Raw genomic sequence first — 25,602 nt, forward strand, 5'->3', positions numbered from 1 at the left:
ATGAATTCCTTTTGATCATTGCATTGTAGAAAACAAGTGTGGGGGAAGGATTCTTGATATATGGGTGTGCCAAAGTCTTGAATGAGGCACGGCGAAAAAAAAAAAAAAAAAAAAAAAAAAAAAAAAAAAAAAAAGTTGAAAAGTTGAGAAAAAGAGTTCCAAAGTATTGTTTGTTGAAGTAAGGGTCCAAAACAATGAATTCGGCCCTAAGGAGTTGTCTAAATCTTTCCCTTGTGTTTTAAAGTTAATTTCTGCAATCTAAGTGAATTCTAAGTCTCAATTTCATTGTTTTGCTTACTATTGCTTGAAGAACGTTTGTTTTCCCTATCCTCTCCTTGTTAACCAACACCCCAAGCCCCATTACAACCCTAAACTTCTATCTTGAGTGTTATGTGTGTCAATTTGTGGAGTTTGAATTTGGTATGAGCATATGGTGTCACTGGTTCTCGCATCTAAGTAGTAGCATTCCATTCATGAGATCATATCTAAACATGCTTCTTAACTCTAGAAATTGCATTCGTTGTGAAACATATATGTGAGCATTCGTTTTCATATCTACATCAATCTTCTCACATATGACTAGTATAGGGTGTGGAGTTAGAAAATCTGAGTGGAAATAGAGTGTCTATCTTGTAAGGAATTGAGGGAATTCTCTAAGGCATGTTACTACATTCAAAGCATTGTTTTAATTGATTACTTGTGAACAAGTGAGTAGTGGCTTTAATTAAGTATGTGCTTGTGTAAAGAGGACTCAAATCTGTGGGGATAATGATCTTTAACATGTCATGTGCATTGGAAATCCCTGAGGCAAACGTTGGAAGGTTTAGGTTTTGTTTTGGTTAGTTGTTTCATTTTGTTTTCTTTCTTTTGTTTGTTTTGCTCGAGGACTAGCAAAAGCTAAGTGTGGGGGAATTTGATAGGAGCATATTTATGCGCCTTAGTTAGCTAGTTCTTATGCATTTTTGTTATGTTTTCTTAGTTAAAGTAGTCTTTTAAGCTACTTTCATGTGTTTTCAGGTTTAAAGGACATATTACATGAAATGATGCAATTTGGAGCTTTTGGAGCAAAACTGAGCTGGAATGTGGTGTATGCAAATGGAGCACGAGGAATGGACGAGGTTGAAGGTCGAAGGAGCTTAAGAAATGAAGAAATGAAAGTGAAGAGCAAAGAAGTCAGAATTGGCAACCAAAGTTTCTAAAGTTGGAAGTTTCTATTCTTGGAGGTTTCCATTGTCGTGAGTTTCTATTCTTGGCTTTGGGCTTTTAGATGACCTAAACCCTAACTCCTTGTGGACCCTAAGCCCATGCCGCACCTAAACCCTAATCCTAGCCCACTTAATCAGCCGCACCCTAGGGCCTAATCATTTAATTTCTGCCAAGTTAAACCCTAATCCATCTACCCTAAGCCCATGCCGCACCTAATGTTCTAGAAACCCTATTTTCTGGTGGATTTCCAACCCTTGCCGCACCCAAACCCTAGCCCATTTGTCTAACCTGATTTCTTTAGGGTTTGGCTGCCTATATATATATGTTTTACCACCTTGCCGCAGATATAACCCTCTCCACAAATCAGAAATTCGTCAAAATATATTCAGCCTCCTTGCCGTAGCCTTCCTCCACCAATCTGCCATATTTTCACACTTTGCCGCAACCCCCATGTCCACTAAACACTACCATATCATTCCTTACCTACTCTTCCATCTAAATAACCCCTAGAACCTGTCCTAGTTCTTGTGCCGCAGACAAGAGGAGGAGAAAAAGCTTGGGACGTTCATGCCATTCTATTGAGGATTGCTGGAACGTTTTAGGTGTCGTCTTTCCGTTGAATTCCATGTTTAATTTTGATATTCTTTGTGTTGTGAGTATGAGAAACTAAACCCCCTTGGTTAGGGGGGAATTCGAAACCATGTACATGCTTGTAATATGATTTGATTACATTCAGTTGTTATTTCATAAGTTGTGGATTAAATTCGTTCATCTATTTGATTGTTACCTTATTTGTGTATGTTGATTGAGAGTGCACGCTTAGTTTTCATGCATGAATATGATGCTAGATTATGAGGGAGTTTCACCTAATAGTTACAATCTTATAATCACAAGTAGTGAAGGTCGCTTGAAAACGATCGCGTTGAATGAATTCTTAGCATAAGTTTCATGCAATTCATAGTAACGAATGCTTCGTCAATGCTTATGTTTTTCATAGAACTTAATGATTCTTGCTTGTATCTCTATTATGCAATTCATGTAGGGAACTTGTAGGGAATGTTTTGAGTTGTCGTATGCAATCATCCAACTTAATAACTTGTGGAAAAACTGAGGGTTAATTAGTGCAATTCACGGTTAATCTGGGGCGTTGAGTATTTATAATTTATTGGAAGAACAACTGAAAATCGTTTTTTTTGCAAGTGTGACATGTGTGGAGAAGAACCTCCTAACTAGCTTTTTATCCATCCTTTTTATCCAAAAACATTCTACAATCTGTTTAGTTTAAAGTTTCTGTTTTATGTTAAATTTTCGTCCAAAACAAATCCCCCTTTAATTTGAAGTCTTAGATTAGTTAGAAAGTGTTTTGATTTATGTTTCTAAGTATTTAGATTCAAGTTTTCACCCAATTTCGTCCAAATTAGTGTAGGTGCTCAAAACTGCCCAGAAAGTGGTTTTTAGGCAGTTTTGAGTCTTCTAGTTGCTGTTTTGGGTTTTAGGTTTGTTTAAGTGTTTTAACTTTTAGTTTTGCATTCTTTGAGTCGAGTTTAGTGTTTTAAACTTTGTTTTTGAGTTTTTAAGTCAGTTTCCAAGTGTTTAGCAATCCCTCCCAATCCCCGGTCTAGAACGATCCCTACTTGCATCTTTACTACAATTGTCACAAGAGGGTTTTAATTTGTGTGCTTAATTATTTCGCATCAGTGCCCTAATTCTAGGCGGGAGCACTAACACTGGGGTGCAGGTTTATGAGTTCTCAATGCATCTCACATAACCACTAATTCACAACCATAAACTATAAACTTATCTGGCACTTACTCGTGCGTCTGCAGCACCAAACATACATATATGCAACTACTAATGCATAAATAAATAGGCAGGCACTTTGTATGGCATTTTAAAACAAATAAACATTCAATTTCATTTTCTGGGAAAACTCTCAAGTATATAGATATATACGGAAAACCAAAAGCCCACTCACTGGTATGTGGAAGGGTCGTAGCCCCCGAGCCTCGAGTGACTGCGCTCGTCCTCAAGATAGGTCTCACCTATATGCGAAACAACTATATAAATGTTAATTTAAAGCACTTAACCAAAACTAAGTAATAACTTCTCATACAATGTTCAAATGGGGTGTTTGAATATACCAACATGATCTACTCAACCTTATGAACATCCCCATATTTTTAAAATAATTTTCTGACTACCCACGTGTCGGCCAAGGCACGGCCACACGCGCCGCCCACGCGCAGGCACATGCCTGGCACACTGACGGTGGTAGTTAATGCCGTTAGGAATATTCCATTAAAACTAACCTGACGCCGTTACTGTCTTTATGAATATTCTGTTAAGACTAACGGAATATTCCCCTTTCTTCTCTGGCTAGCCGTCGGACTCCGTCGCCGTCGCCGAAAAACTGGGAAAAACTTCCATTCATCAAATCTCACTCGTTTGTCAATCAAAATTCATGAATTTTGTATGAAAATGAAGCTTACGAAGAGTAGAACAAAACCTTACCACTTTGGGGACCTAAAACCAACAGAATATCGCTCGAAAAACCCACGATATTCCAACCAAACCTGCAACTCATTGAAACTGGGCTTCCCTACGTCCTAAACACTTCAACTTTCTTCTCTGAGCTTCGTGAGAGTGTTCTAAAGCTCAATATGACCTTAAAAACTCCTAAAAACTTCACGATCATGTGTGCATGAACAATGCATGAAATCTGGGGTTAGGGTTCTCGAGGTTTTCGAAGGTTTCAAGTCTCACAAATGGTATAAATGAACTCAAGAACTTGCAAGGAGTTTGAATCTTACCTTCTAGACGTCGATCCGTGCCTAAAATGGTTGATTTGGGTGATGTCCGTACGACTTGTACGGAAATGCAAAAAAATCCGAGAGGGAGGAGAGAGAGGGAGGGTCCACGGGTGTTTAGGTGTATGTGGGTGTGTGTGTGTGGTCCTAGTTGAGTCAACAACCAAAAAAACAAACTAAACAACACCCCACACGCAATTTAACGTCCAAGGGCAATTTAGTCTTTTCACACCTACAGTACAAATATTCCGGGATGGACTGTCACAATTTGGGATTTGTTTTTGGGGAAAAGAGAGAGAGAGAGAGAGAGAGAGAGAGAGAGAGAGAGAGATTTTAACTAAGGAGGTGGCGAACTAAGGAAAAATTGTGAATTTTTGCGCGGATCGGCTATTGATGTTGTCAAAGTCTGAGGCCCTGCCTTCGGAGCTCAAGTGAGAGAGAGTTGTTGAGCTTGAAAAAGAAAGGAGAAAAAAAAAACACAACTTTTGGAATGGTGCGTTGGCATTAGGGGTGGAAATTTTTACTAAATTACCATACCAACTGCCTTACCAACCATACCATACCAAAGTATTACCAAAAATTTGTACCAATTGGTAATGGTACGGTATTTGTACCGTACCATACTGTTTCAGTACAGTACTGGTACCCAAAATCAGTACCGGTGGTATACCGTACCTACCAATATTATTAATATTATATTATGTATTTATTCATATAATTATTGGAGGGCAAAATTAATAATAATTATTGTAGAAGTGTAAAAAATGTAAAAAAAAAATATACAATCACTCGTACTGACAAACTTTATAACTTTCATGAAGAGGTCAGCTTCAAAACCCAACACTATAATCCATAAACCTTAAATTTATATTTAACCGGCGATTGTCATTTACGCTTTATTCTTCTTATTGAATTTCATTTTTAAAATTTTCTTTTTTGAAAACATGATTATCTGGCAGGTGTAAGAAGATGAACGGTTCAGATCTTTGATATCACGTTTCAATATTTATGGTTAACTGAAATATGAGTCGATGTCATATAGTTTGTAAAAACTTTATAAACATTAAGCAATATTTTCACTAACCGTAAAACTCTGAACATAATATCAACGATCCAATTCGTTCATCTTTCTACATCATCTAATAGAACATGTTTTCAAAAAAGAAAATCCCAAAAAAACAAAATTTGATGAGAAAAATGAAGAATGTAAACAACAATCAACGGTTAAATTTTGATCTATGATTTATATGATTCTAATGGAAAATTTCAAAGTTAAGCTCTTCACGAAAATTGTAAAGCTTGTCCTTACGAGCATTCATATATTTTTTTTCTATATTTTTTACACTTCTACATTAATTTAAAAAAATATTATATTTTGGATAAACTAAGTGGCGTAAAACAAAATGGCAATTACTATTAGTATACCATACCAACCCAACTATTTGGTATACCGAAAGTGTGGTACGGTAATGATAATAGATTTTACCGTATCAAATATTTGATATGATAATTGGTACAGAGATTTTGGTACGGTAATGTACCAAAACCACCCTTAGTTGGCACCATGTGAAAAGAAGAAGAAAAAAATAATTAAAAAAAAAGATTTTGGAGTGCATCGGCACCATGTGAAAAAAACAAAGGTTTTGGTTTGTATTATTTAAAAAATAATAATAATATTTTATTACTTATTACTAAAGCTATTCAATATAAGAATGGAAATGCAAAATATAATTATTGTTCATTAAAAATAGTTACTGTTCTGGATTAAACGGTGAATAGCCCGGGCCTTAGCAACGGTGGAACTGCAGTTAGGAAGAGTCCTAGGTTTAGCTCCATACATTTTTCTCCCGAGCAGCCTCTCCCTCTTTAACGTAACCCGCGCTGACTCTCTCGTCTCTCTCTTCTCTATGCGCTCTCCGCTCCACTGTCAACTTCTCCTATCTCCCAACAAGGTAAACTCTCTCTCTCTCTCTCTCTCTCTCTCTCTCTCTCTCTATATATATATATATAATTAATTTTGGTCCAAGTGATTTTCTTTATTAAATTTCGGTGCAGTAGAATTTGTGAATTTGGGATTAGCAGTGTTGTGTTGATATGGTTTAGGAAATTGGTTGAGAGTTGTCTTCTCCAGATTGTTTTCTTAGCTTCTGTTGTTGTTGTTGTGAGTCTGAGTCACACGCAATGCCATTGCAGAATAATTCAATGGATTATCAATGCAGTGCTGCGGCCATGGGAGGGCTACCTCTCTAGCCCTAGCCCTAGCTCCTGCTCCATTCCAAACAGTTGGTCACCTTGAAGGTAATTCACAATAATCTCCCGCCAAGTGGCCGCCCTGCTCTCCTCTTCTGCTCGATTCAACTTCCAACTTTGAGTGAGGTTAATTTTCCCCCCACTCAATTTCTGTTTCTTTCAAGTTTGGTGTTTGAGAAATTGAAATGTCAAAAACTGACTAATAGTAATACGACTGTAGATTGCTTCCTAGTTCTAACATGAATATAGTCAAGCAGCTCGTGCCCACAGTGAAGCGATTGAATGATGTCACAAAGTATTGTCGAGGTAAACCCAAGTTCCATTCACTCGTGTTTTTTATGTCGTAGCAATATAAAAATATGTTTTCATTGGTGAAGAAATCCTTGCATGTATAATAGCGACAAAGGCAGTCGATGGGAAAAGAGACTATGAATTTGTATCACGAATGCTTCATTTTGAGTATAGAGGCCTAAACAGCCTTCCTGATGCTTGTTTACACTTTCAATGCAGCATCATGTTCTTCTTTCATACATTCATCCCCAAACTTCTCAGCACAAGTTCATTCTCCAGACCAGGAGATAGTGATTGCTTTGGGAAGCAATGTGGGTGACAGACTGCATAATTTCAATGAAGCCTTGCAGTTAATGAGAAAATCGGGCATACACATCACAAGACATGCTTGCTTGTATGAGACAGCACCAGCCTATGTGACTGATCAGCCTAATTTTCTCAACTCTGCTGTTAGAGCTGTTACACAACTTGGGCCTCATGAGTTGTTAGGAGCACTGAAGAAAATTGAAAAGGACATGGGTCGTACTGATGGTATTAGGTATGGTCCCAGGCCAATCGACCTGGATATATTGTTCTATGGAAAGCAAAGAATCAGTTCTGAGATTCTTATGGTCCCCCATGAAAGAATTTGGGAAAGACCATTTGTAATGGCCCCACTAATGGATTTGCTGGGTTCAAGTATTGACAGCGATACAGTTTCTTGTTGGCATTCTTTCTCAAACCATTCTGATGGGCTTTTTGATTCTTGGGAGAAATTGGGCGGTGAACCACTTATTGGAAAGGAAGAACTGAAGAGGGTTTTGCCTATTGGAAACGGCTTTTGGGACTGGTCAACGAGAACCTCGGTAATGGGTATCCTTAATTTGACTCCAGATAGTTTCAGTGATGGAGGAAAGTTTCAGTCTGTGGAGGCAGCAATTTCTCAGGTCCGTTCAATGATTTCAGAGGGGGCAGATATGATTGATATTGGCGCACAGTCTACACGGCCAATGGCTTCTAGGATTTCAGTTCAACAAGAACTGGATAGACTAATTCCTGTCTTAGAAGCAGTTCATGGGCTGCCTGAAGCAGAGGGAAAGATTGTATCTGTGGACACATTTTATTCAGAAGTTGCGGAAGAAGCAGTCAGTAAGGGTGCTCATATTGTAAATGATGTATCTGCCGGGCAGTTGGACTCTAACATGTTAAAAGTCGTTGCTGACCTTAAAGTTCCTTACATTGCAATGCACATGAGGGGAGATCCATCGACAATGCAGGACAGTGAGAACCTGCAATATGATAATGTTTGTAAGCAGGTTGTGTCTGAGTTATACTCAAAGGTGAGAGAAGCTGAAATATTAGGCATCCCAGCTTGGAGGATGATAATTGACCCTGGACTTGGATTTTCAAAGAACTGTGAACACAATTTGGAAATCTTGATGGGGTTACCAAATATTCAAGCAGAGATTGGGAGGAAAAGTTTGGCTTTGTCTCATGCGCCCATACTAATTGGACCTTCGAGAAAGAAATTTTTAGGTGAAGTTTGTAATCGCACTGCTGCAACTGAGAGAGATGCTGCTACTATTGCTTCTGTCACTGCCGCAGTCCTGGGCGGAGCAAATATTGTAAGAGTACATAATGTAAGAGATAATGTAGATGCTGTAAAGCTATGTGATGCAATGCTGAGACAGAGGAGATCTATTCCTCCAAGTAATAAAAAATGATGACAACTCAGCCCATGAAAAGCATAAAAACGGAGATTGGAGCAAAGCATTTGGTAGCCGGGAATAATGCTCACAAAGAGAGAATGGATGAGTTAGCATCTGTTTTCAGGTGCAATGTAGGGAGGCTGCCAATGAAGTAACTAGGACTCTCAGTTTTACTTTGTCTTTGTTTCTGTGACCAACCACATAGGGTGCTATTACAATTTTTAGAGGAAAGGATAAATGATATTTAAGAAATGCCCTGCCCATGCCCAGGCCAGGTAATTGCAATTATTTTATTTTTATTGTCAATTCAGTCATTAACTGCTTAAAGTGAAACTGAAACTATGGGGCGTAACATCTCTTCTTTTCTTTTGTTTTTTTGGTTGAAAAGAAAAACCAAAAAACATTCAGGAACCATTTTCCCTGGTCTTTTTGTACTAGTAGGAAGGCGTTCACAACATTTGGAAATTCACTACTGAACATGAGGAGCCCATCCCATGTACGGTGACTTTTGTTTGATGCTGTGCATAATTCATATAAGTAAAGTTATTTTTCAGTCAACCGAAAGCATGATTATAAAAAGCCAAAAATTATTGGTTGTAAAAGAGTACAAGAATTAATTCAAGTTATAAGCAGGAGTAGAAGCTCAGTCATGAATTCATGATAGACTTCTTTATAATTATTGATCATAGGCCAAAGCCACCAACTTTCTATTGGTCGAGTGTTATCTCTCGTCCACAATGTTGGAAGAGGTTGCGAGTTAGAATTCCCCTTCCGGGAATGACAAACTAAATAAATATAGGCCATAGCCTAAACTATGCCTTCCATAGGATATTTGAAGCCTCCTCATGGCAGAAGAAGTTACTGGATGAATCATCTCTAATGAATTCACATCCCCAGCCCCACCTCTCCAATAAGAAAAGTAAACTGCTGGAACGTGAGCAACTTTCCAATGATCTTCCCCACTATCAGGAAGTAGTGGCTGGATTAATTCATTTGGCATATCGAAAAATTCTAGCAACTTTTAAATTTTTTAAATGCTCAATGCCTGATCGGACCTTCTTCAACAAGTTGCAGCGCTGGATTATTCACTTTTCTAGACAAGGCATTACTCCCTCATCCGTGATAATCTTTTCCACTCCTAATTTGTCATACCTAATACCTTTAGACTTGGAAACCCTCCTTCCTTAAAATGCAAACATTCCCTGTCATAAACCTGAAGCAGTTCAAGATGTACCAGATTTGGCAAACCTTGTAGATGTACTAGAGGATCCTCCTTTAGCCGACTCCATTTCAAAAAGAGTCTCACCAGGTTATGAAGAGAAGAAATCCAGTGTGGTAAGTTTTCTAAACGCCTAGTCAAATATAGGCACTGAGATCCGGAAAACAGAATCAAAGTTCGGGTCGTGTCTACCAGAGCTTATCACTCATTGTTCATGCACAACATGTAAGTAAAGCTTTAGAGTTTTTATGAACAATTTGCTTTCTCTGCAGTGTATTTTTCTGTATACGTTCCCTCCTCCTTTGGGTAAGCCTGCCAAATAAGTCCTCTTAACGTTGCGTATAAGTTTTGACATGTAATCTTTTCCGAGCATTCTCTATGTATCGTCCCTAAGCACGTAGGTTTCTGTCTAGCTAGGTGCAAAAACGTGTGATATTAGCTTAGTGTACGTACAATTCTATAACTTGGTGGGTCGCAGGTGTATTCGACCTACTCCTGAAGAGCTGGAGAATTTTGGTACTCCGGACTTCACTGTATACAATGCTGGCCACTTCCCGTGTAATCGTTACACCCACTACATGACATCCTCTACTAGCATAGACCTTAATCTTGCTAGGAGGGAAATGGTCATCCTCGGCACCATGTACACTGGGGAAATGAAGAAAGGTCTTTTCAGTGTCATGCATTATCTCATGCCCAAGTGACAAATCCTATCCCTGCATTCTGGCCGCAATATAGGGAAAGATGGAGATGTTGCCCTTTTCTTTGGATTGTCGGGTATAGTATCATCAATAGATCGCGGTTGTCATCTTGGTCTCACAGCCATATGATATGTGCTCTCTTACTCTTGCTCGCTCTCTGTTAGCGTATGACAGTTTAATTGTTTCTTATGGTATTTGCCTTTTCTTTTCATTTTACTATTTAGGTACTGGAAAGACGACTCTGTCTACGGATCACAATAGGTACTTGATTGGAGATGATGAACACTGCTGGACTGAGAACGGTGTGTCAAATATCGAAGGTGGTTGCTACGCCAAGTGCATTGACCTGTCAAGGGCGAAAGAGCCAGACATTTGGAACGCCATGAAGTTTGGCGCTGGTAATATGTCACCTTGATTTCTTGGATATGTGGATATGATGGAATCAATATGATGAAGAAGTAATAGTGTTTAATTTGTTTGGTCTTTTGAATTCGACTTGAATTTATCAGATTTTTCTTCGTTGGCAGTGTTGGAAAACATCGTGTTTGATGAGCATACACGAGAGGTGGACTATTCTGACAAATCTGCTACAGGTAAATATCAATTGTTTTCATCCCAAAATTCACACAATTTGAGTTTGAATCTCATGATACGGTGATTGATTATGCTTATACATAATTCTGATGGACCATATAATATATTGAGCTATTTTTCTTCCGGTTGCAGAGAACACTCGTGCAGCTTACCCCATCGAATACATTCCCAACGCAAAGATACCATGCATTGGTCCACATCCAAAGAACGTCAAACTTTTGGCGTGCGATGCATTTGGTGTGCTCCCTCCTGTGAGCAAGTTAAACCTTGCTTAGACCCTATACCACTTCATCAGTGGCTACACTGCTCTGGTAAATTCAAATTCTCTATTTGTACTCGTGAACACAAAACATTTCGGTTACTATATTAACTAATTGTTGATAAATTTATAGTTTGCTGGAACTGAAGATGGTATCAAGGAGCCAACAGCAACATTCTCAGCCTGCTTCGGTGCAGCATTTATAATGTTGCATCCTACTAAGTATGCAGCAATGCTGGCTGAGAAGATGCAGAAGCACAGTGCAACAGGATGGCTGGTTAACACTGGCTGGTCCGGTGGAAGGTATATGTGCATTCGATTATCATCATAATTTTAGAGAATCATTTCCGTGAGAAAATATTAACCAAACAAACATCTTTTTTTCCTGCAGCTATGGATCAGGAAAGCGCATTAAGTTGCCCTACACCAGGAAAATCATTGACGCCATCCACTCCGGCAGCCTCTTAAACGCGAAGTACAAGAAGACTGAAGTGTTTGGACTTGAAATCCCCACTGAGGTCGAGGGAGTGCCTTCAGAAATACTGGATCCAGTGAACACTGTAAGTTGGTTTTCTCTCTATATACCGTTTCCTTGTTCGGTCTTGACCTTCATTGTTAATGTGATATCCGAATCTTTATTTGTGGTTGCAGTGATCGGACAAGAATGCATACAATGAAACTTTGATGAGGCTGGCTGGCCTGTTCAAGAGGAACCTTGAGACTTTCACAAATTACAAGACTGGGAAGAACAACAAGCTGACCGAGGAGATACTTGCGGTTGGAACAAATTTCTAAAACCTTCGCAGAAAAGAAGAATAACTAGAAACTCTAGGGAAGCTGGGGGGGCAAGGCAATTGATGGAAATAAGAATTGGACAGACTCAGAAGTAGGCGTATTGTTATTCTATTCATTAGATATGCTAAACGGTTCTTTTGTACTTTTTAAGGTCCTATTAATATATATAATCAAAGGAGGTTGTTTCTCTCCATTTCCTTCCCCTCATTTTCTTCAAAATTCATCTGTTTCGAAGTTAATTTTTGAAATTCTGGACACAAATTTAAAAGGAAACAAAGAAAAGAAGGCAGTTTCCAGTCACCAATTAACAAAATTGAGTAGTTTTGGACAGTATTTTTTGCAAGAACCCCGCCTCCCTCATTGGTAGCCAGCGAAGACGGTGTCGTTCTTCTCAACAGGGTACAAGATCGTTGTTTGTGTCTTGAATTTTCGATTTGCAGGTTTTCTAAATGATCAATTCTTGAACTGGGATGATGCAATCCACAAAACAAAATCAAAGTGCGGATCATGTCTGCCAGGGCTTTCCATTCATTGTTCATGCGCAACATGCAAGTTTTGAGGCATGTTCCACGTCGGAGACCTGTACGAAGATACATAAAGACTCACAAACGATTGATTTTGATGTCATTGTAAAACTCGTGCATGAGCTTCATTAGTGTACATTTGCAGGTGTATCCCACCCACTCCTGAAGAGCCGGAGAATTTCGGAACTCCGGACTTCACCATCTACAGTGCCGGACAGTATCCTCTCCCTACATTCTGGTTGCAATATGGGGAAAGACGGAGATGTCGTGCTCTTGTTTGGATTGTCGGGATATAGAACCAACTGATGTTTGATCGTAGAGTGCATGCTAAGAGGCTAGTTGGTTCTGATAAATGTTTGCTAGCATGTTTGAATAATTAGGTACAAGAAAGACAACTCTGTAAATGGATCACAATAGGTTCTTAATTGAAGACGAAGACCACTGTTGGAGTGAGACTAGTCTGTCCAACATCGAAGGTGCTTGCTATACCAAGTGCATTGACCTCTCAAGGGAGAAGGAGCCTGACATTTTCAAAGCCATCAAGTTTGGGGCAGTGTTGGAAAACGTCGTGTTCGACGAGCATGCCCGGGTGGTGGATTAGGATTATTCAAACAAATCTCGTACAGGTAACGAGAGAGCACGAAAATCATTTCTCGTATCCAATTTCAAATGTCTAATTTGATTTGGGTGTTCCAAACTCAATGACTTTCAGTGGTCGGACAAGAATGCATACAATGAGACACCGATGAAGTTGGCTGGTCTATTCAAGAACAAGTTTGAGACCTTCACTATCAGATTGGTGAGGAAAACAAGCTAACAGAAGTGGATTGTAAATTACACTAACCTTGTAAACTAATATTCAATATAAAGAAAGTTTTATTTCCTTGTTAAAGAAAAAGCCCTAATTTTTTTTTTAAGTTCTATTTATAATTTTGTGAATAAACTAAATTATGACAATTAATTTAACAATCTGACAGTAAGCAAACATTGGCATTCAGATTCCCGCAACATTCAGGGAATAAGTTTCCAAGCATAATCCATAATTTCATTATTTATGAACGGACGCAAAGACCACATCAGGCAGTAGCTCTCTAATTCTCCCGAAGATGACTTGAGATTAACAGCAGAGACGATCCTCTCCTGCATCAAGTTGTTACATTGGATGTTTTAAAAGTTCATACCAAAGGGCACAGATAGTGGGAATTCAGGGTGAGAGCTTAATTACCTGCATCATATAGTCTTGCTTGACCATACTGTAAATGACCCCCATCACGACAGCATAATCGGTAACTTCATTTCTTTTGGGATGGGATGACGTAAATTCCTCCTATAGAAGTTAGGCATCAGTAAGAGGTGTTTCGAATTTATCATCAACCATAAGAAATCAGAATTGGCGTAAGAATTTTACTGAGCAGCATGCAAATCTGAACTAGGAACGGAATACTTAGTGTGGAATGAACATTCAGAAAGAAAAGAAAAAAGGAGAGAAAATTAGGTGATGGAAAGATCAGCCAAATATCTTTAGAACTCAAAGATATAGCTCCCTCATTCCCGAAAAATCTTACTTTCTTAACATAATATTTTGCGACAGAAATATGCATTCAACACTTCTATGTACCGCTCCTCTTCCTACTTTCCAACCATAGCAAACTCGATCAGGAAATGAATAGAAAAACTTGTAAAATAAAGGATAATCTGGAAATCAGAGATATTAAGGATTGACCTTCAAAATAGGCAAGCAGTGAAATAAAAACTGTAAAGAAAGGAGGGTATTTAAGCCGGATACACAGTATAAATGTTGTACTATGAATTTTGTAGTGAAAGGAGACATGTGAATGACGGATCATATAACTTTGACCGAAACTCTGCAGATTAAACCATGCTTATAGGCAAGTGCAGGCACTCTGATTTTCAATAACAGTAAAGATTGCCAAAAATCTCCAACCCGATAAAATAAAAAAGACAGTAACTCCTTAAACACCAAAGCTACAAAGAGGCACACATGTTTCAGCTATAAGCCTAAAACCCTAACAAAATTCCAAGCATGCAATTATCGGAGTAATTTAGTGATACATTTAAATCAGTGATTACCACTGATACATGTGTCTGTGCATATACAGGTACAAATACAACAGAAATGTACGGACAATTGGACAGAAGTCCAATGATGGGCAACGATAATTACTGAACTCGGAGGCAGGGAGAGTAGATTATACGATGCTGATAATTGTACAAATAATCTGTCGATATTGATTGCCAAGTGTCATGTAGTCATTGGTTTAGTTTAGTGTTTGTTAGATGGATATTAGGAGTTGGTTATAGCTGTTATGGCTAACCTTAGCTTGCGAGTCAGGTACTAATACTTGTCATCTGTGCAATGCAAGGTGATTTGTGATTTTGTAAACATTGGTATTCAGTAATACAGAGAAGTTTTAGCATACGAGTGCAAAGGTTAGAACAGAGTTATACTAGGAGAAGGAACAAACAGAGATGAGAAACATATCAGAACTGAATGTACAAACAGTATCAAGATATTCCTTGGGATAAGAGAAAAGAAGGATAAAGACTACCTTGTCACCGTTGCATGCTTTTTCATTCAACCTGTCCGCAAAACTGTCATCCTGAAAGTCGGGTAAATTTCCCATTGCAGTTCGCATTGCGCCATTTATATCCTCCAGGAGGCATTCAAGTTCATTAAGTACGTTTTTGCCTACAACAGCACTTGCATTCTTAAACAAAAAATTCAAGAGTACATCAAGTGCGAGATTGCATCAAGTAGGGAAATGTACCATTAACAAACTACAAACTGCAACATATATCAAACATTCAAACTACAAACTGCAGCACACGAGATATGAAAGAACTACTACTACGAACAGATAAAACAGCTCATTGATGTAGAGGCATCACCACTTCGCTTTCCCTTTAACAAGATTCTTTTGTGATATATAAATATAATAAAAGAAACAATACTGACAATTTCGGAAAGACATGTTACCTTTACTTACATGGTCACAAAGTCCAAGTTGGCATGTATGCACTTCTCTACAAGAATTTCACCATGTATAAGAAATACATCACGTTCATAGTCCACACCAATAACGTATCAGAAAGTGGCAGAACTCAAAGTAAGGGAACAGCACCATACAAAAACAAAGGATAGTAATTCAAGGGCAGATATCAGAAAAACATGCTCGTTAGTTAGATACTCAGTAAATCAATGCTACAAATTATCAGCCAATTACAAACAAACTGTCACTACTGCGGGAGCATAAGTACTATCAGTGGCCTTTAACCGATATCCAATTTTTTTTAATGGAGAACTGAATTCAAGTAAAGAGAAAGAAGAGACTATCAAGTAAATTGTGAAAGATAACAGTTTTAACAAATAATTAAGCATATTTCTATAACATTATAAATCTTTGCTGATATAAAACTGATAAGAGCTTGGGAGGGTCTTAACACTCAATTATCTAACCAACAATCCAAAGAAAGCATAAGAAAATATACAGAATTGCACTCACACTTGCTTATATTTCGCCTGCCATCGTCAGCGTTGAGACATCCAGCTTCAACATATGACTTAACCCTCTTTGTTTCATTACCTCGGATTACATTTTTAACCAAATCCGATGTCTCATCTATCTGAGGTCGTCGAAGAAACTCTGCAAAAACAAAAATATTACTTACGAAGAAACTAAATCAAATTTGAAACAAAACCCAGAATGCTACTTACCCAGCCCCTGCTGAAAGTCGACAAGTAATGTGCTTCCAGTGGCCACCAACTCGTCAAAATTGCCGAGTCTGCAGATTTGATGAATTTTAAAGATTGCCCAGATGAAAAAAGCGAATTTCTTCTAGTGATAAAAGATCAAAGAGGAGTTACCTGGCCATGAAATCTTTGAACAGGTTGATAACTTTGTCTTCGAATTCAAAATTCGATACAGATTTCGATCCAGCAGAGGTTGATCCAGACCCCTTCTTGTTCTGCAGAGGCAAGTGCCATCATCAAATTAATGCACTATAACTTATAGACTTGTTTTTGTGTCAAAACAAAAAAGAAGAGTTCCAACAAAATATTTTTCTGCAACAAGATTTTAGGCATGTAAAAAATCTTATTAAGCATATCATTGTAAACATTAGTATGTTCATAAAATGAAGAGAGTTCCAAGAAAATATTTTTTTTGTTACATAAAAAGGAATAGCTAATGCCGGGGTTAAAAACTAAACAAAATAAGCAGCAAGACACAAATCAGGCATGCCAAGTAAGTCATAAAGTTTCAAGATATAAACCTATACGGGTAAATCTAGAAATTCCCAGACCCTCACCAAGAATCAAGTGATCGGTAACCCTTTCATCAAATTTAATATTAGAACCAATAAAAGAGGTGGAAAGCAAAAGCAACTCCAAAATGGTTCTAGCAACAATAAGATTGTAAATTACACCACATGGAAAGAAGAATCTCAAATAATATGCACATCAAATCAATTTCTTTGAACAAACTAAAGTTCCCAAAAATTTCCACAAATAACAAGATACGACATAACTCAGAAATTACAGGGCCAAAACTATCCCATAATCATTTTGGGATCAAGACGGCATAAGTGGACTCATTATATGTGTAAAGTGTAGACCAATTGTATATGACAAGAACAGAAAAAAGTCAATGTGAGCAAGTAATGTTATGAATTTATGAGCTATATCAAAAAGAGGGAGTAATAATACATACATGGTGGACATAGTTGGTAGCACTGGATGTTAGGTGCTTGGTTTCTAAAAACAATTTGCCTTCTTGAATCACTCGCTCAGCAACAACTGGTTGAGATGGGCCAAAGAAGGATCCAAAACTGCAGAATAAGTAGGGAAATAATTTAAAATCAATTTCAAAACTTCTATTTTACCAATTACCACTATATTGTCCATAGAAAAATTATGAAACAAATCATCTGTCTCATAACCTCATCACAAAAAAAAAAGAAAACAAGGAACTGCAAATAAAGTTGCAAGGATGACAACTCTTCAAAATGTATTCTCATTTCTCTATATTACTTTCAGACGGTGATACCCTTGGAAAAAAACATTAGCCTGTCCTAGAAATTGCAACTATAAAACCTATATCGTTACAGGCTCTGGTAGAATGCAAGCAAATCAATACATTACAGAACTATTTTAGTTGCATCACTTCCTGCTTCCCTACAACTTCAGATAACAAGGCCATATATTGTTCATCAAATAATCATTGGTTACTTACAATTAGGAAGCATTGAACCTAGTAGTAGAAACAAACAGAACCACCTGCCTTGTCTTACTAAGAAAGCATGGATTTTCCACGAAGGAAAAACAACGGTTATATAGTAGTTACTCACTTGTCATAGGGGAGCTCCTTTTTATTACTGGAGTTGGCCAAAGAAGAACCGCTTTTCTTCTTTCGTAATTGTTCTTTCAAGCGTTGTCTCAACTCAAGGTATGCCAATGCTTCCTTGGTAGGCTTTGGATCTTCCTTTTCCTCATCATAATCTTCACCATCCTCATCATCCTCATAATCCTCATATTTGTCGCCTGACTGACCATAATCCTATCCCAAAAAATTGTCAAACTAATTTTCTCCAAAAAATAATAGAGTATCAACATCGAAAATTTACATGTAATAAAAAACAGATAGACGAAGATTCAAAATTTACTTACATCTCTATCATATCCCCGCATTTCCCTCTCGAATTGAACAATTACAAATGCAAAGTACCTGAAAATCACAAAAGAAAACCCTAATTTTTATCATGCTGAACTAAAACAACTGTTCAAAATTGGCAATTTTCGTCAAATCAAACAATTATAACCAAAACCCATATAGGCTCTATTCCATTTCATGGATTTGGCATCGCCTTTGTGCCCTAATTTTGAAATTGGCCAACCCAATGCCGTATCCGCAGTCCCGATGCATAAATTTCATTCCGAAACTATGAAATTCCAATCCCAAATCTCCTTAAACTGAAAATCAGAACGAAACTACTCACCTGAAATTCCTTTCAACCACAACGCCGATCGAAAATCTTGAGGCCTCTGAAATCGAGGATAATCTGTGCAGAGCCGCTAAAAGTGCGATTCTGATTCCTCTGCCTTCAAGCCCTAGGCATCGAAAAACAAGTTCTCTTTGAAGACCAATGGATACGATGCGATCAGAATTCTCGAAGAGAGAATCTGCAAGCCCTAATTTGTACAGCTTTGGGGTTCGACTAGTTACTCTGAAAAGGAGAGTCCAATTTTCAGAATAAAACTATGTAAGCCAGTTTTGTACTGAGAAGGCAGGCACACATCTTAATCAAAGTGAAAATGATGTCTAAAGATTAGATCTAGTATATTTCAGCTAATGATACAACTGCCTCCGAATTCCATGTTGCAAACTTGCCTATTGAAAAGCCTCTGAATTTATAGCCTAAATCAGCATCGCACCATTAAATGACATTATTAAATTGGAATAAAAACATTGAAAAACATATGAATTCATGCCCAACTTTGATATCTGAACAAAACAAAGCCTTCAGATCAAAGCAAAAAACTGAAGATGGCTAACTGAATTCAATAAAAACTGAAACATGATTACCCTTAAGCATGCTTTTTTTCAGGAATCAGTAAAACTTGAAAATATCCCAAACAGACTCTTATACCTCATGTATCCAATAGAGCTTAAATTTCTAAAGGAAAAACTTGAAATCATACACGTAAGAGTTGTGTTCACTTTGCCAGATAAAAGTGAGAAAGACAGTTTTCCAAAATTCTAATAACTTTACACATTATCAATTTAGCAACAAAACACATTGGTTCCAGCACTAACAACATAAAAAGTTTTAAAATTGCAATCTAAACTAATGTTTTCTTTCTTCCTCTCCCTGTTCGTAAAACATGAAGACAAAGCTTTCCGAAATTCCAACGAATCCTCTCATTTCTTCGCAAAAATCATAAATATATTTGAATCCAACAATTATCAATGCATTTTAAAACTGGAAAAAAGCAGGACATAAAACTTATCCAAAATATAAGAAGAGCGTCACAGGTGCCAGCAGATCTCAAATTCATTAACCGAGCAACCAAAATGTACTGTTTTAGCCGGGGAAAGGCCCAACAGAAAAAAGCCAAACCATAAAAAACATACTGAAAAAATTTTCCAGCCCCCTGCTGCACCAACAAACTGTGTATCTACAATTTGATAGCGTTTCTACCAGACATATACCAAATCCCATTAATGATTATTAAATTTGACCCTACACTACATATGAAAATTTACTCATTGCTCTGACAAATCACTCTCACAAATCCAACATAACATAGATATCACTCTTCTAATTTTATCACGACTACCTCAAATCTTATGAATCAAGCATAACCATCACAGCAAGTCAAATGAAAAAAAGCAGCCGTGGATTTAAATAAAATTGCTAGCACAAAAATCAGCAAGAAAACATGCATTACCAATTAACAACCCAAACATGCACAAAAAAGGTCCCAAATCACCAAACAAAACCAAAAAAAAAGTAAAATTTAGCCGCAAAGAAAACAAATAATACATTTATATACCTTTAGCACAGAGAGTTCCAAGAATCAGAATCGAAAATCCAAAAATCTGAAAGGGACGGTTTCCCGAATCTAGAAAACAAAATGCATCAGACACGCACAATAACGATCCAACGAAAAAAAAGAAGATCCAAACCATATAAGCTGATAAACATGCAAAACTCACCTGGAAACGCCGGATTAGATCGGTCTCAACCAAGTTCGAAGCGAACCCAAGATGGGCACAAAATTTCTGAAATCAAAGAGCAAAGCCCATGAGATATTAACAAAAAGCATCCAAAGGGCTTCTTTAGCCAACTCACTTTTTTTATGTACAAACATTAGTCTTTTAACACAAATTTTCAAGATTGTCTGCGTGTTCACCAAAAACACAAAGGCTTCCAAAATTCCAACGACCCTTTTAATTTCTTCTCAAAAATTCAAAATCCATTTTAATCCAAACTGGAAAAAAGCAAAACTATAAAAAAGCACACGCAAATAATTTTAAAACAACCGCACTCACACAGTTTATATCACCAAGAACATATAAAAAAAATTTAAATCACAATCTAAACAAATGTTTCCTCTCCTCTCCGTGTTTGTAACCCCCTGCAGCATAAAACCCAGAAAAACAAACCTTCACACAACCTCAACAACTCCTCTCATCAAAAACTACGAATCCGTTTAAATCCAATAATTACCAATCCATATCCGAATCGGAAAAAAAGCAGAAGCGCAAAAAAATACCCAAAAAATTACAGCAACGTTGCAAATACCAGCAAATCAGAGATTTGCCAACTGAAGAACAAAAACGCAAAATTCTCCTTTAACAGGGAAAACCAAAGAGAGCACCACAATTGACAATAAAAGGAAACGATTAAGGTTTCATCAAAACAAAGGAAAAACCAAAAATAAAAACCAAAAGAAAATGATTATAAAATATACCTTAGTTGGATCACACTTGTTCCACAGCAGGCTGCAAAGACGCCACCCTTGAAAAGAGGTGTAAATCGGCCAAAAACCCAGCCACAACCCAGAAATCCCAAACGGAAAAAGGGGGAAACAGCAGGAATTCTTTACCCCAATTAGAGATGTCGAAACCCTCGGAACGCAAAAAATCCCGAATCTAAATAGACGCACAACGGCCCGGCAACCACAAAATCCCTTCAACCACGAAAATCAGAAACCCTTTCCGCGAAAGAAAGCATGGATATCACAGGAAACAGAGGATTGGAAGAAAGAACAGCCAAAACGAAAAGAGCAAAAGCCGAAATCAAGAAAAGCAACGAAGGAACAAAACCCTAACTCAAGATGACTCTCAAAGTCGAGAGAATAAGATGAGCGCCTCGTGGAAAACAGGGACACAAACGGAAAGAAAACAGAGAAGCGAGGGCAGTTCCGTCCGGACACTGGTGATCTACAGTGCCGGGGAAACTCACGTTTAGTATGTACAAGAAGTTAGAACAAAACCAATATTTTTACATAAGAACAGAAAAGACGGAGACAGAGCATCAACTAAGAGCAGAAGACAGCAGAAATCATAAGAAAGCATATTAAAGCAGGCAAAAAAGATGGAGACAGAGCATCAACTAAGAGCAGATTTCCTCCAGATTTGCTTAATGCAAAACCATAAAGTGAGTTGTAATCTAAAGGCTCCTACCTTAAAATTAGACGTATTTATCAAATATATCATTTAATAATCCTCACGCATGTAATTATCCTAAATAATCATATGCGAAACATATATCATAATCTTCGGATGAGAAAGTCAGTTTGTTTTATTGGGTTTTCACTATTTTCAAAATCAATATCAAATTTTGTAAGGATGAGAAAAGAATTTACCTTTTGTTCTTTCTTAACTTTAGCTACTTCAGCTACATAACCGGAAAAAAATTAATTTAATTATAGTTTAACTAATCTGGGTTAAGATTAATCAAAAAGCTTGGAAATTTCAGATCTAAAATCACACCTCAAGCTGCAAGTAGAATCAAAACTATGGAATTTCAAAACCACTCACCTTAAACACAGAGGTCTTCGCAGCCTTCAAAGAAAAGTCACAAACTCGAAAAACCCAATCTCCTGAAATCGAAAACAAAAACTAAATTAACCATCATCACCCAGAATCCGAAGCTACAAAGAAAATTCCCAAAATCAGAACAAAAAACCCATTTAAAATCCCAATTTACACTCGCAAGAACATAAAATTCAAAACAAAGAATTACCCAAATCAAATCGGCAGCAGGAGATGCAATCTTTTATGGGCTTCAAATTTTCTTCAAATCGAGACCAAATTCGCTAATTTTCAGCAAGAGAGCGTTGCCGTTTTAACCCCCGCCGAATAGATCTAAACCAATTTGAATGACTTAGCGTTTTCTGGAAGAAAGCAAGGCACATAGAGAAGTGGAGATCGGAGAGCAAGGCAAAGAGAGGTTTGAGAGAAACAAAAGGCTTCTGAGAGAGAGAGAGAGAGAGAGAGAAAAGAAAAGAAGAATCCGGAAGAGAAACGTTGTGGTCTGCGAAGAACACGCGTGGCAAAGGAGGGCCAATCCGCCCTTTAACTGTTCAACCAAGTGAAAAAAACGCCAGCAAATAAACCAAATGGAGGGTATTTTTGCCATTTTACTGTCCGTGAACAGTGCATCCGAGTTTGGGTAAATAATGATGATTTAAATACATTCCATCAAATAAATATTGTACGACATGTGAGTTATTTTTATTTCGCCACATCATGACGTCAGTCTATAACCCAAGTATTGTCCTTTCAGTTTGCCTCTCGTTTCCATAGACAGTTTGGCGAAAATTTCACAATTCCATTTTTTTTCCTTGTCCCTATTTCTTTTCTCTACGTTGTATTCAAGGTTTAAAAAGACACTAAGCGCTGGACGGGTAGCCAGCTGGAGTTTCGCGTCCAGGCACAGAGCTTAGCGCTAAGCGAGTTCAAATAAATTTATTATATATCATCTACATAAGTGTTAATTTATACATAACAATATATAATCCTATTGAGATAACAAAAACTACAAAATAAAATGATGTATAGGTTTAAAGTATCAGAACATAATGAAAATGTGGAAAACAAGCTTAGAATATGTGTTCAGTATTCAATAAGTCTCTTACAATTTATTAAAAAAATAAAAAGTAAAATAAAAGTTGTCTATTTTTTGTCTAAGAGAGAATCGCGATTTAAACGGATCTGATAGGACAGACTCTTAAGACCATCTCCAACCTTGACTTATGACCTATTTTTCCCCTTCTATTCCCCCCCCAACAAAAAAAATATCCAATCCAACACAATCTTAAAATTGGACCTAAAACTTAAAACTTTAAACAAAGCCAAATTTAGCACATGATTTAGCTTAGGATTAGTGGGGCTGGCCCACTACATATGTATATTTTATTTAGTTTTATATTTATAAATTCATTGAATCCAACGGTTAAGATCTAATTTGACACGTCCCAACCCCGATATTCCTCGAATACCCGGATAGGCACGTGCTGGCCGACACCCGAGGATGACAAAAGTCATTTATTGAATACAAGAGTAATGATTAGGAGGAAATATACATGAATAAATAATCATAGGGGAAATTAAGTGAATTAAACAGAGTTTAAGAAAATAGCTAGAGTGCACAGAACACGCTCTAAAACAAGATCACAAAGAAAAGATCATTACAAGATATCACACAAGTGAATGATAGACCGCTACTGGTAGGAAAATGCCTCGTACGTTGTGTCGTACACTACTAGAAATTTGGCTATAAGCCACCCTTTTCATTTGGTGGCTATTGTCAAGTGTTGCCACTCACATTGGTGGCAAACATCTATGACCACCAAGCACCCATTAAACTAAAGAGTGTGATCTATGTAGATGACTCTATTGTAACAATGGCTACCAATATTGCATTGGTGCATTTCCTATAGTGCCATCCTAATTCACATCGGTGGCAAAGTTGCAAAATAATATTTAAAAAAATGATGCCCTGTGTGGGCATCCAAATTGGAGTATCATATTTCTTTTTCTATTTTTGGTGAGAAAACAAATTGTTATATCATTAAAATATAAGAATACAACTATAAATTTGCATAACTGATATTTTATAAAATTTTGTACAAATGTTGGAACCAAACTTTACAAAGTCTTCGAACCCTTTGTTTCCAAGAGCTTAATCATAGTTATTGAATCTGATTATCAGCTGCAGCCTGCACCCAAAATCAAACCCACAAATTTCGTAAGAATAACGTTAACTCAAGTCCAACTATAGTCTGACAATTAAAAGTTGGAGCAACAGAGTATGCATGCTTGACCCAACATTTCACCATCTAAACAATAATAGGAATCAAAATATCAGTCAATTATATAAATGAGTTTTTTATTCTATTTATGAAATAGATGACACAAATATCCACTTTGGTTGGATCAATGATTCGAAAATCCATTACATCTTCATAGTTTCCACTGTCAAACAAATTTGCAATCACTTAAAAGTTATAAATTCTTTATAAAGTATGATGGCTTACCGTAACTTCAATGTCTTGAAAACTTACTTAGTGTGCAGACTTGCATGACTAATAGCTTGAACAAAAACATTTGATTATCAGTAATAGTGACAGATATAAGGAAGGGAAAGATAAACGATGGAAGACAAAATTTTGGATAGCAGAAGATTAGCAAATGTGATTAACATGTGAAAAAAAAAATTATAAGCAATTGAGAGCGAGATTGAGATAGAATGACACAGATGTTACACTTTTATCGTATGAAATACAACTTCATATGTATACTCTTAACTGAAAGATTGAAAACCATGCTATATCCAAAACTAAAGAGAACAGTAATGCCACAGTATGGGTAGAAAAAGAAGGAAAAGAACATACTTTCCAGCTTCACCAAGTATACTCTTAAGGTTCTCCACTGAATGATCCTTAGGTAGGTTCTCTACCAAATCAGTGCACTATAATGCACAAATTAGATGCTTGAAGTTTCCAAAAAATAATACATAAAAAAATTAAGAACAAAAACTTAAAAAATTAAAATCAAGTTCGAAGGGATACCTTTGCTATCAACTTTTCTATGACCGGTAACAACAAAATTTAATTAAGACTGCAGTTTATGTAAAAGCTCCAAATTTATTTCACAAATCAACGAAAAGAGCTTTAGAGAATGACAGATTACCAAAACCAAAAGAGAAACTAAGATTTGGAGTTAGCTTTATGAAGAGATTACATGTAACATAAAAATGAAATAAGACCAACCAAAACACAATAAATAAAAATGAATTCCATGATAATACTACCAAACTAATTATGGAGTAGTAGCAAGTAACGATGATAAGAAATTACCAGAGCTTGGCTCCAAAACAGGGCACTCTATTCTTATAGTTGCCATGATCCCTTAATCAGCTTTCTCTAACCTTGAAACATATTAAAAAAAAAGCAAATCAACCTTGAAGCATATTTCAAGCATAAAACAAACACTAAAATCAAATAGTTTTTCAGTTTCTAGACTCCGAACATAGAATACAAGAAGAGCTCTCAAACATTACAGAGTAATCACATATGTTAAATAGTATTTCACAACAATGTATATGTGTATATTTCAATAATAATCACAACTACTAGAAACAAGTAACAAATTAAGAAGTGGAACATTAACAACTTACTTCTTCACCGAGTATTACAATTGCTCACACTCAAATTAATAAATAAACATACTTCCACA

The 25,602-nt window shown here is 37.0% G+C and overlaps 2 protein-coding genes and 1 pseudogene across 18 annotated transcripts; 2 read left to right on the top strand and 1 right to left on the bottom strand.

Moving 5' to 3' along the window:
• Positions 1-5,823: 5,823 nt before the first annotated feature.
• On the top strand, positions 5,824-10,526 carry LOC137731053 (folate synthesis bifunctional protein, mitochondrial-like). 5 transcript variants are annotated; one of them, XR_011068239.1, is made up of 5 exons: positions 5,824-5,965; positions 6,207-6,389; positions 6,484-6,569; positions 6,774-8,517; positions 10,387-10,526. XR_011068239.1 is itself a non-coding variant. In XM_068470108.1 (4 exons), exons 3-4 carry the CDS (start codon positions 6,503-6,505, stop codon positions 8,255-8,257), a joined length of 1,551 nt encoding a protein of 516 aa, XP_068326209.1. In that variant the 5' UTR covers positions 5,824-5,965; positions 6,207-6,389; positions 6,484-6,502; the 3' UTR covers positions 8,258-8,800. The 5 variants fall into 5 exon arrangements, 3 of the variants coding, with proteins under 3 accessions (XP_068326209.1, XP_068326212.1, XP_068326210.1); XR_011068238.1 differs by lacking the exon at positions 10,387-10,526 and adding an exon at positions 9,940-10,078; XM_068470108.1 differs by lacking the exon at positions 10,387-10,526 and having other exon boundaries at positions 6,774-8,800.
• Positions 9,284-11,799, top strand: LOC137732934 (phosphoenolpyruvate carboxykinase (ATP) 1-like; annotated as a pseudogene).
• A 1,393-nt stretch (positions 11,800-13,192) lies between these two features.
• Positions 13,193-22,349, bottom strand: LOC137731054 (uncharacterized). 13 transcript variants are annotated; one of them, XM_068470114.1, is made up of 17 exons: positions 22,106-22,349; positions 21,901-21,962; positions 21,726-21,757; positions 20,829-21,009; positions 20,071-20,136; positions 19,908-19,976; positions 18,350-18,577; positions 18,021-18,078; positions 17,702-17,910; positions 17,065-17,182; positions 16,221-16,321; positions 16,071-16,138; positions 15,859-15,999; positions 15,333-15,374; positions 14,905-15,044; positions 13,560-13,661; positions 13,193-13,474 (listed from the first exon to the last, which is right to left on the bottom strand). In XM_068470114.1, the coding sequence occupies exons 8-17, from the start codon at positions 18,039-18,041 to the stop codon at positions 13,346-13,348; spliced, it is 1,071 nt and encodes a 356-aa protein (XP_068326215.1). In that variant the 5' UTR covers positions 18,042-18,078; positions 18,350-18,577; positions 19,908-19,976; positions 20,071-20,136; positions 20,829-21,009; positions 21,726-21,757; positions 21,901-21,962; positions 22,106-22,349; the 3' UTR covers positions 13,193-13,345. The 13 variants fall into 13 exon arrangements, with proteins under 13 accessions (XP_068326215.1, XP_068326214.1, XP_068326218.1 ...); XM_068470113.1 differs by having other exon boundaries at positions 20,829-21,047; XM_068470117.1 differs by lacking the exon at positions 21,726-21,757 and having other exon boundaries at positions 20,829-21,047.
• Positions 22,350-25,602: the final 3,253 nt, after the last annotated feature.

This window comes from Pyrus communis, chromosome 4, assembly GCF_963583255.1.
Source record: "Pyrus communis chromosome 4, drPyrComm1.1, whole genome shotgun sequence".
In the NCBI taxonomy this organism is placed as follows: Eukaryota; Viridiplantae; Streptophyta; class Magnoliopsida; order Rosales; family Rosaceae; genus Pyrus; species Pyrus communis.

Coding starts and splice junctions, on each gene's coding strand:
- LOC137731053 (XM_068470108.1), top strand. CDS start 6,503: ATGAATATAGTCAAGCAGCTCGTGCCCACAGTGAAGCGATTGAATGAT. Junction 6,570..6,773: donor TGTCACAAAGTATTGTCGAG/GTAAACCCAAGT, acceptor CTTTCAATGCAG/CATCATGTTCTTCTTTCATA.
- LOC137731054 (XM_068470123.1), bottom strand. CDS start 18,041: ATGCGGGGATATGATAGAGAT. Junction 17,183..17,701: donor AAGGAGCTCCCCTATGACAA/GTGAGTAACTAC, acceptor CTTATTCTGCAG/TTTTGGATCCTTCTTTGGCC. Junction 16,000..16,070: donor CGACTTTCAGCAGGGGCTGG/GTAAGTAGCATT, acceptor TTGTTTTTGCAG/AGTTTCTTCGACGACCTCAG.